Here is an 11409-nt window from a genome sequence, read left to right on the forward strand (position 1 = left end):
ACGGAAGCAAATTGTGCTTGCCAAACATAATCTGAAACTATGTAAACTCTGTTTATTTGAATCACCAACCAGCAGGAAAAGATTAAGACTGTGACAACAAGATGCACAAATATAATACTTGTGTCTACCTACTCTGTTACTATTGCATATCCTTTACAAAGGAAACAGTTAGAAATACAGTGAATTAATAAGAAATGGTAGAAAACTATTGTTGAAAGAGACATAACTATTTTTCTTGCAAAAACTTTTTTTTTTTTTTTTTTTTTTTTTTTTTTTTTTTTTTTTGTTAATACAGGTGGTTTTATTCACAGAGTCAGACAACATTGGATAGGATTTTCCCAGTATGGAAGGAAGTGAATAGTACACACACTAGTATATGGATTCACTCAACAACTACTTGGCTAGGAAACTAGGAGGGATTCAGACAACTGCTTGTTTGATATATCAAGCAACTGCCTAATTCTTTAAGATCTATGAACTAAAGTAGATGAGCAAATGGGCAAATGATTGATGGTCTTATAATTAAACAATCACAAACCTGGCAAGAGTAGGCAGAAAAATGTACGTAGCTCAGGGAAGATGAATTAATTCTTCAAAGTAAATTTTTACTTATGACATAACATTTATTTTATAAACAGCATCATTTTGTTTGCTTTGATGTAGGAATTACTCACCTGCAGTTATGTAGTCAGATGGGTTCTGTAAGTTTCTGACATAAACATCAATATCCACTTTTGTGAGCTGAATTTTATCTTCTATATTCTGTCTAGATGATGACAAAGTACCCACAAATTTATCCACTGCATACAGAAACTCTTGTATCTGGCTGTTCTTCAAGCCGTCTTTCACAGCTCCCCAGTTCTGAATATTTTATGATTTATGCAAAAACCAAAAAAGTGAGTGTCACGTTTCCTTTTGTTTTTCACCATAAAAGTTACTTTTCATTAGAAAAGTATTTCTTGTTCATGGCAGTATATAAAGATTTATCAACATGCCCTTTAAAATATACTCATCAATACTTTAAAGTGTGCATTGATTTAATTATTTGGTAAGACAAGAAGAGACAAACAAGTAAGAGGCACTAAGAAATAAAAGTCTCTGACTTCACTCTGAATTGACTCTGAAGTCAGCTGTCACTGATTTCACACTGGATTATATTTTGTTTAGGTTTTTTTTTCTCCTTCTGAACAGAGAAAACAGACTCTAAAGTCCCTTTCTGCTCCTGGGGAGAGAAAATGACAGTACGGTAGCAGCACAAAACACCATCATTCTCAGCAGACAGTGAGTTTCTTTGTATTTGTCACCTCTGAACGTGTGCTTCCAGGGGCAACTGAACAAACTGATGCTTTACAAGTGCCACAGAATGAGGACAACTCAAAGATGCTGGATATTCTGAATACAACACTGTTCATGCTGTCCATACTTCAGTAATAAAGTCATGGACTGATCCCTTGTGCTGCCAGAAGGACTTGATACTTCTTACAATCCAGGTTTAATCTAGTTTTGATAAAGTCATCACAGCTTTACCTTGGTATGGTCGCTATGTTATATTCTCCTTTGTCATAATAATTAAAGCTGGCACTATTGCTTGAAAATAAACAGTAGCTGCCTGAATTTCAAACATTTGTATACGTACAAGTTACATGACTCACATAAAGGCCATATTAGACTTTTATCTTATATCCTCTGTTCTAGGTCCAACAGATGCACAAAAAAAACTGCAGCGGCAACATGCCCTACTTCCACATGTTCTTGAGAAAAAGAAGATGGATTGTTTGATTACCTGTTGGGACTTAAGTGCTGGTATCATGATCTGGGACAAGAAGAATTCCAGGCCCTGAAGGATATTTCCATTAGTACAGTCAAACATGCCAAAATTCACCTCCTTTGGGAAGAAACAAAAATTAGCACAATGCATGTTGACTTCTGCAGCATTACACTGTTTGAGTGAAATTTAGAAGTGTGGCAGACACATTCACAGTCCATAATTATGCAACATGAGTATCTCTGAAAGTCAGAAAAGGCTGTTACAGTACTTTTTTATACACAACAAACTATGAGAGGCTGGAAAACCTTATGTTAGTTTCAAAACTTATCTTTATTTTAAAAGTCTAAAAGATACAGTTTAAGTGCAGTATTTCAATAATTTAGGCTCATTACTTAAAATAAAATCTTACACTTTAGGTCCTTATTCCCTATTGTCATTAAATGTTATGTTTCAATGACTAATTAATAATGTTTTGTATTAATTAAAATCTTGGGTTTTAATAATACTGCAGTAGCTAATTTATAAATCATTAGAATTTTACTTTATCACGAATGCTTACTCTTATGAAAAAGAACTTCTGTTAACCATACAACTAGACATTTTCATTAAAGCATTCCCTATTTTTTTCTGACTCCAGTTGCATGAATAAAGGTCTGAGAAAATATGAACATGTGAATACTGCATGAGCTTGCTCTGACCTGAGAGACATTTGATGCAGTTATAACTTCATCTGATGTTCTTAGGAAAAATGCACATGTTCCTGTAAAGTCCTGTAAATAGGACCAAATGCATACAGTTAAAAAGAATACATGTGTACAGTAAAAGTATTTTACTTAGAAATTTACCTACCCTAAGAATGTGCTGAAAACAAAACTTTAAAAAATTAATTACTCCAAAAGATAGTGAAACTGTTTGCAGGATATTTGAAAATCTGCCCTTCTCAAATCAAATATTGTTTTTTCCGTATCTGACACAAGAATATCAAAAATGCCCTTTTGGACAGACTAGTTCAGTGCTGCACCTCTACTAAGAAAATGCAGTACAGGGAGAGCTTGTGAGCTAGGCTATTTCCTGTTATTATATTTGAAAGATGCTTACTTTATTTATCCATTAAATCTAATAACAAACCTAATAATAACTCAGCTACAACAAATTTGAAAATCCTTTCTAGATGGCCCAATTGGCAAAGGAATGAACCTCACTTTTCCCCTGAAAGCAAGAAAGAATTATTCTGCTATGTCTTTTCTGGCATTACAATGTTAATGTAAGTTCTTTGGGGCTGACAAGAAACAAGAATAACAACAAAAATGAAAACCAAAGCATCACCAGGCCATATTCAAAGATCATTGTTTATGAAGAGCTGATTTCCTCCAAAAGAGGTGGAAAAAATCAGAATTAATCAAAAATCTTAATGATGACTCTGAATATGCTTAGATACTGTGGGGAGGAGGTTATAAGAATTTGAATGGAAGAAAGGATATATTAAAGGTATTTCATAGTTAAATTAATTATTTCATCATTAAAGGTATTTTTTGAGTAATGTGCAGTGTTATTATATGAAAGGGCATAGAAAACCACTGAAGAACTGCACTTTAAAACTACAAGTGCACAAGCCCTGGAAAATATTTAACATGCAGTAATTTAAAAAATGTTAGGCTCAGCAATTTTTAACAAGGTTTTATTTGACCTGCTCTCCTCTCAGATAGTGAAATCACTACAGATGAAGGCCAACCTCAGCTCAAGAAATGCTGGGAGACCCTGCATTATGAGAACAGAGACTAAGTGCTTAAATATCTATCCAAGGATTACAAAAAAAAAATATATATATAAATATATATATGTATAACACTGCAGAACTGTTAAGCCTTTTCAATATTTTACTTTTTAAATGTAATCTAATGAATTCTTTCAACCATACCTCAGTGGAACCCATGGTAATAAATAACTTCTTCTGAGGCAAATTGTTTGTTGACCCATCTGACCTCAATGATGCATTCGACTTTTGCTAGCAATTAAATTATAAATAAGAGGTTAATAAAATAAAAACTATATCATACAAATATTTCCTCCATTTGAATTATAACTAAGTCCATTTTGATTCAGTTTGTAATTCCCAGATAGAAATCATAAGGTTTGCATTCTCTGGAGAATAAGCTTTGCCTGAATCCCAGTAAACAATTTCACAGACCCATTCTTTCAGAAAACAACAACAACAAGAACAAACAAAAACAAGAAGGGGGAAAAGTTTCAGGGAAAAAAAACCCCGAAATTAAATCTGAAGTGATTCCTAGTGAAACTTCCTCTATGAAAACAAACTGCCTCAGAAAAACAATCATATGCTTGGTCTGCAAAGTCATAATGTAACTGTGAATGGGACACACAGGCAATGCCATCAGCTAGATCCTGTCAACAATGCAAAAGAATGTAGCTTTCTGCCCATTTCTTTAACCAGACATCACAGAAAACTTTATCTCTGGGAAGCCTTGTTGCCACTGGTCCCTCTCCACTGACATGTATCTTTAACCTCTTCTCTTTGAGTCAACAAAAAAGCTTAAACCTAATAAAGATCTGCTTCCCCCTAATTATGTGTCATGTGTTTTGGAAAATAATCTGTTGAAACTTGGAAGAATATGACAGAAAATAATGTGGGAGAAGCTTACAGGTATATTTCTCTTTAAAGTTGAGGAGAGCCTTCTTCCTAGAAGTGTTCAGCTCTGCTAGACTAAATATGTGATGTGTGATACACAGGGGTGGCTTCTCACTTCCACCCCAAATCAGCATCTGCTGACCTCTACATGTGGTTTCAAGTGAACATCATGTACCTAAGATGGTGAAAAAGAGAGATGAAGAGATGAGAAGCAGCAAAGAAAGGATCTTTGCTAAGTCTTGGTAAAGACATGCCTACAGGTCAGGCCAATAGCCTGCCCTGCTCAGTATTTTGTCTCCAGGGCAAGCACATCTAGTACGGCCCTTGAGTAACCTCCAATTTTCCAGTGTGCTTGAAATTGTTGACAGAACAGCCAAATGAAGAGATCTCTTCACTCATCAGAATGTGGTGGAGGATGAGATGGTATTCATACTTTCCATCAGAAACATTTTTATGCTATGCTGCTTCTGAAACAGAACTCTCATAACTTTTTTTAATTTTTAAAAGGGTAAAAATAAAACAAAATTAAATGCAGCAATGAAATGATTCATTTAACCTAGGCTGGGCATTTATTTCTGATTTGTCAGTTAAGGAAAACAATGTCAAGATTTTTAGTTTCATCTTGATTTAAGTCAGAGAATAAGACATTCATCCCAGAAATGTGCATGCCTAATCCCAGTGAAATGAAAAACTGATTAAAATGTTTTGACAGCAGAGCTCATTCTGTGCTTTACAAAGTCTCTAAGCAATTCCAGTAACACTCAAAAGTTCTTTTAATTTATCAAGGTTATAATGATTCTGTAATTCATTCTACATTTAACTGATGACCAAGAATTATCTATTGAGGAGTTTTTCTCCTCAACGAGCCCAAAATACCGCCAGAGGGTGAATTAGCTCTCCCTACCATGGCTCCTCACTGGCACAATTTGAAAGGACTGATGAAGGACTTCTGCAGTTCTGGAAGCCCACAACAGTTGTGTTAGACAATGTCAAGATCACTTGGCACCTTCTGATATCACACACTCAGTGGAAGCTGAACAAATTATTTCGCTCTTTTGAGAGGCTTCTCCTTCTCAAAACTTAAAGGGAGAAAAATACAACTTGGGGACCACAACTACCTTATTTCTAGTCACAGTTTTCCAAGCTTATTTTCTGCAGAATGGGACAGACTTGAACATGATGCCACCTTAATTTAGAAAGAAATTGCATCATTTTTCACTCCCTTGAATGATTGCTTTGTCCATAGTGGAATTAGTGCAGTTCAAACCAAAAGAAAATAAACTGGTTCTTACGCAAACAGCTCCCCCATTCCTATAATACTTATGCTAGCTAATCTAGTATTTTAAACTCTGAATACTATGAACACTCATTTATCTCTATTATCTCAATTATCTCTACCACTTTTGAAATCTGAATTTTTACTCGGCCATTTTTAAGTTTTCTTTTGTGAAAACAATAAGAGTATCAAACTACACCACAAGGCATCCTGCAATTTCCATGTAGGCCAAGATGCAAATATTTAAACAGTGAGGTCTTTCACACTGGCATAAATAGCAAAACAAAAGATCCATTAATATTTTTTGAATTCTGCAACAGTTGTGTGATTTTTTTTTAATGTAAATTTGCTTTTGCAGAAGCAATAACAAAAACATACCTGCAATACATCTTGGTAAAAGAAGAGCAACTTTTTAAGTCCACTAGGGGCAAAGAATTGTTCTATTAGTTGAAACTAAAAAAAAAAAAAAAAAAAAAAAAAAAAAAAAAAAAAAAATTGTAGATAATTGTGAGATAGCTTCAAAACACTGAAAACACTATAAATATTTCTTGTAATAACAATTTAATTAATATTTACCTTGTCATCAGAAATAATAGTCTCCTCCACTTGCTGCTCACTCAAGTCTATCCCATCTGCTAATCTTGATATCAAATACCTGTATCTTCCATCTATCTGAGCTCTTCTCTCCTCTTTGGTTACTTTGGCTTGCTTGGCTAGTTCTTTTCTGCTTTCACTGGAAAGTGCTTTACTTTTCTTAACAATAGACTACAAAATAGAAGTTTGTTATAGAAAGATTATTTGTCCTCACTTAAAGATTGTATTTTATATTGTTGATCTTTATGCGGGTTTCTTAAACTACATATCAAGCAGGAACATGAAAAAATCATATGTAAGGAATGTACAAGGAAAAGAACAGTAATAATTAACTTGCTAAGGCAGAATTATTTCTCAGTATAAAGCTGCTACAAAAACTACATATCTGGAACTCCAGGATCTCAGAACCAAATGTAGATCCACGCTAAGGTCACAATACAAATTTAGCACTATAACAGCTCTAGTTCAAATCTCAGCTTTGTGAATCCAGGTTCCGAACTTCTATATATCCATATTCCAGATTTAGGATTGATGTCTATACTGCCACCATTTTAATATATAGAAACAAGTTATTACCTTAAAGGAAATAAATAAACCAAATAACTATAAAACCAGTTACCACAGGAATAAATATACACTTGATGATTAATATACAGATCATATAAAGGTAGCAGTGCAATTATAAAGAGGGAGATTTATGTAAAAAAAGGATTTTTATAAATCTTCCTATCAGTGTGAACAAGACTGAAAATAGTTATGGTGTATAATATATTTAAGTCAACAGAAAATCTCTGGAAGCTATATGGAAGACTAAAGATTTGGGTAAATAAGTAACCACACTGATCATTTCCCTCTACACACAGCTCCCACTGACATGAGTGTCTGGGGTTTGGTAATGTCTGAAGTGTCTTACAGTTTTTACTGGAGAGAAAAAAAGATAAATTACATCACTTCCCAGTACTCTACACCAATTGGAATTGTAATTAGTCACTCCTATTCTTGGATTAAAAAACAAAAAAGCTGGCCAACTCTCACCTTTGCTTCCTACCATTTGGTCTTACCACAGACTCTGAATGGATGCTTTCTACCCACTCTTGTCTCTACCTGCTCCCTTTAGAGATCAAGAGACAGTGATAATGTCTGAATACCCGTAGTTGTTGGTCAGCACCCTTTTGATATCTCTAAAAGCTAATTGTCATTCCCCATGTAGCTCCCACCTCATCTATGTCAGTCTTATCATCTCTGGTTTCCATGTCAACAATTGGATCTCTTATTTTGCATATGCCTTCCCTGATGCAGTATGACCTTATTCAAATATTCTTAAACAACATTAATTTTCATCATTGCAAAGAAAGGATATTAACCAGTGGATGATAAAAAAAAAATACATCAAAGAAGACAAAATCCCAGCAACACACATTTTAAGCACAGAAAGTCAGTGCCCTAACACTGCAGCCACTTTTGAGTGGTTCGCTGTTTGTTTTTCCTTGCAGTTAACAGAGACTGAAAGAACTCAGCATGTTTCAGTATTAGACAAGCTTTTGTCAGTGAAGACTTAAAAGAAAAATCTATATAGAAGAACATTTAGCAGACAAAAGGTAGTTAAGTCACCCACCACCTGTTTTAGAACAAAAACACTTGCCGGAAGAACAGTAGTCAGAGATGATCCTGTGACAGCAGATTCTAGCTCAGTGCTCCTTGTCCTCCGGTTCCCTCCATGTCTATGATATTTGCTTTCTGTCTCTAGTTAAAAGAAATTACAAGTTCTAATTATTCAAGTACAACAAATGCATTTACAAGATCTGCAGTGTTGTGTCTTCATATTTGCTAGCTAATCTCTTCTCATACTGGAGAAAATGAGACCAGTTTATTTCTCAAAATACGATATTTACATCCCATCATTGGCAGCAAATAGGATCCCCAGTGGAGCATGCAGTAATGCTTATGAGTATTTCACCAAACTTCCATGAATTACTGTTTAATCTATTTTATATAAATAATAAGATTGTGACTAAAACTCGAATTCTAATAGCACTGATTTCCATATAAATTTTCTATCAAATTGTATCTCTTTTTGGCTGATTAATATGTATTATATACAGAATCACAGAATGGTTGAGATTGGAAGGGATACTGCTGAAGCAGGGTTACTTAAAGCTAGTTGTCCAGGAGAGTTTCCATATGGCTTTTGAGTATCTCCAAGGATGGAGACTCCATAACCTCCCTGGGCAATCTGCACCAGTGCTCAGTCACCTTCACAGTGTTTCCTGATGTTCGGAGAGAACTTCCTGTGTTTCAGTTTCCACCATTTATTGCCTCTGGTCCCATCACTGGACACCTTGGAGAAGAGTTTGACTCCATCTTCTTTACACCTCTTCTTTACGCAGTCCTTTCAGGCATTTACATGCATAGAGAAGATCCTATCCAGACCCAGCTCCTTACCCTTTCTTCATAGGAGACGTGCTCTACTGCTTTCATCATTTTCATGGCCCTTCACTGGACTCTTTCCAGTAAAACCATGTCTCTCTTGTACTCAGAAGCCTAAAGTAAGCTTACTGCAGGTGAGGCTTCATCAGTGCTGAATGGAGAGGATGGATCATCCCTCTTAATCTGCTGGCAATACTCCTTATCCATCCCACAGTATCATCAGCCTCCTTTGCCACAAGAGCCATTCTTGGCTCATGTTCAACTTGCTGTTCACCAGGAATCTCAGGTCCTTTCCTGCCAATCTCTTTTCCAGCTGTTCAGCCCTCAGCTAGTATTGCTGCATGGACTGGTTTATCCCCAGGTGCAGGAATTTTCTCCAGCCTCTCTAAGCTCCTCTGGATGGCAGCACAACCCTCTGATTTATTGGCCAACCCTCCCTTTTATGTGTTATCAGCAACCTTGCTGTGGGTACCCTCTGCTCCATCATCCAGATCATTAATGAAGATGTTGAACAGGACTGGACCCCATAGTGTCCCCTGGAGTCCCCACACTGCTACTCCGGGCTCCAGCCAGACTTTGTGCTGCTGATCACCACCCTCTGAGCTTGTCTGTGCAATGTTTTCAATCCATCTCACTTTCTGCTCAGACAGCCCACACTTCCATAGCTTCTCTATGAGGATATTAGAGGAGCAAAGGGGAAATTTAAATTGTAACTGCTCATCAGCAGTACTTTGTAACCCAGGAACAATCTGGCATAGAGAGCAAGAAGGTCCAGCTGCAGAAGGGGTTAAGCTAGCTGGAAGCAGGAAGGAATACCAGAGGCAGAACAATCCTTGTAAAGGAGTATAGTTTCCCTTGGTGATGAGAAACAGCCACAGCTTTTTCTAGTAGCCATCCTGGAATGCCTGGCTCAGAATCCACCTTTGAGCAGCAGCACTGGTGCTGGCAGATGGACCCAAGGCTGGGCTGAGATGCTCCATGCTGATGCTCACAGGACTGGTGCTGGTGCAAGTAAGGAATTGCTTCAAGAAGTATCTTTGCAGACTTCCTGTAGCATCAGTTATGGTTTTAAGACTGTCCAATGCATTGTTATTATTTTTTTAATATATTTCAGCACAAATGTGTGCCTAACTCACCTCAAGGGGAACAACAAAAAATTCTCAACAGGAGAATGTCAAAAGCCTTACTGAAGAAAAGGCAGAACATAGTCACTGCACTCCCCTCACCTACCAAACCAATAATTTAATTTCAAAAGGAAATGAGGTTGTTCACATTTATTCCCTTGCTAAATGCATGCTGATTACTCCCAGTCACCTTCTTGTTCTTCGTGTGCCTGGAAATGGTATCCAGGATTAGCCGCTCCACCACCTTCCCAGGGACTGAGGTGAGGCCAGCTAGCCTTTAGTTCTCCTTTTTGCCCTGCTAGCTTTCTTCTGGGCCTCACACCCTCTCCCAGTTGCCATGAATATTTATTTATTCAGTACTATCTAACATGATCCTCTTCCACAAGATCAGTGAATACATAAGCAAAGCGGATGTAAGTAAGGGATGCACCCAGAGGCACAGAAGTAGATGGCTATGTTCAATAACCTTTGAACTAACTAATTTAATCTATTACCACTGTTAAAATATGCCAGAAAAGAGATATCATATTATGTGTCATATTGCAAAATACACTATATTATGGAGTACTACTCATTTTAATTTAAAAAAAAATTGTTTGAATCATGTTACTATGATTCAACACTAGGAAATCTGCTATGGTATCAGACTTGCACTGTGGATGACCCTGTATATATATGCATTTATTTATTTATATGTACATATTTATTTATAAAGCTGAAAACTGCACATTCAGCACATATGGTCCCTACACTGGCAGATTCAGAATAGCACATACCCACGGAGTATATATAAATTTAAACACTCTACTTAATAATCGGTTTCTCATTTTCTTCCTGGATTTTTTTTCCCATGCAAAGGTGACATGAAGTACTTATTATTTTTTCCCTTACCTTTTTTTATAGCAACGAGAGGTGGACAGAGATCAATATGAGGTTTAGAAGAAAGTTGCATTGCTCTCAGTTGCTTTGACTCCCGCTGTGCAGAGTGACCATAGGAGGAACTGGGCTCGTCTCTTACCCCTAACTCAGTTTCACTTCCTACAGTCTCCTCCATCTGCAGCACTCCAGAAAAATCAACCTAAATCAACAATACAGAAAATGACTACATAGTGTAACATTGTAATAAAAACACCTTCAGTATTTTTCTCCCTGTTACGGCATCAGACTAGCAAGGAAAGGGGGGAAAAATACCTCTACTTTCAGTCGGTGATTTAAAAAGAAGAGATCTAAGCAGTTTTCGAAATGATAAAATCTTCTTTAAGAGCGCCTGTTACCAAAACTTTATTTCTAACTGCATAACTATACTTTCTTCCAATCAGACTGCCGCAGGTGGGAACTCACACACTGGAGGACAGGTTAAGCTCCTTCTGAAGCTCCTGCAGGCGCAGGTCCCGCTGTGAAGTGCCGGGCACCGAGCGCCGGCTGCGGCATCTGCTGAATCCCAAGCAGGTTTTTACGCCTGCGGTCTCCCCTGGGCGCTTGGAGCTGCTGGCAGCTGCTATGGCAACCCCTACACAAAACCCAGCAAGCAACCCAGCCCCCACCAGGCACCTCGCCTGCCCCCATTTCCCAC

At 37.0% G+C, this 11409-nt stretch overlaps 1 protein-coding gene across 1 annotated transcript in view; it reads right to left on the bottom strand.

Moving 5' to 3' along the window:
- The window catches only part of LOC128787233 (dynein axonemal heavy chain 5-like), a 147306-nt gene extending 136416 nt beyond the window's left edge, over positions 1 to 10890 (bottom strand). Inside the window, exons 1-8 of the mRNA XM_053941233.1 lie at positions 10728 to 10890; positions 7928 to 8028; positions 6268 to 6456; positions 6070 to 6144; positions 3687 to 3773; positions 2467 to 2538; positions 1784 to 1885; positions 675 to 861 (exon numbers count right to left, since the gene is read on the bottom strand). Coding sequence (XP_053797208.1) covers positions 675 to 861; positions 1784 to 1885; positions 2467 to 2538; positions 3687 to 3773; positions 6070 to 6144; positions 6268 to 6456; positions 7928 to 8028; positions 10728 to 10890 — 976 coding nt within the window. The remainder of the gene's footprint in view (positions 1 to 674; positions 862 to 1783; positions 1886 to 2466; positions 2539 to 3686; positions 3774 to 6069; positions 6145 to 6267; positions 6457 to 7927; positions 8029 to 10727) is intronic.
- Positions 10891 to 11409: the final 519 nt, after the last annotated feature.

Source organism: Vidua chalybeata, chromosome 1, assembly GCF_026979565.1.
Source record: "Vidua chalybeata isolate OUT-0048 chromosome 1, bVidCha1 merged haplotype, whole genome shotgun sequence".
Classification (NCBI taxonomy): Eukaryota; Metazoa; Chordata; class Aves; order Passeriformes; family Viduidae; genus Vidua; species Vidua chalybeata.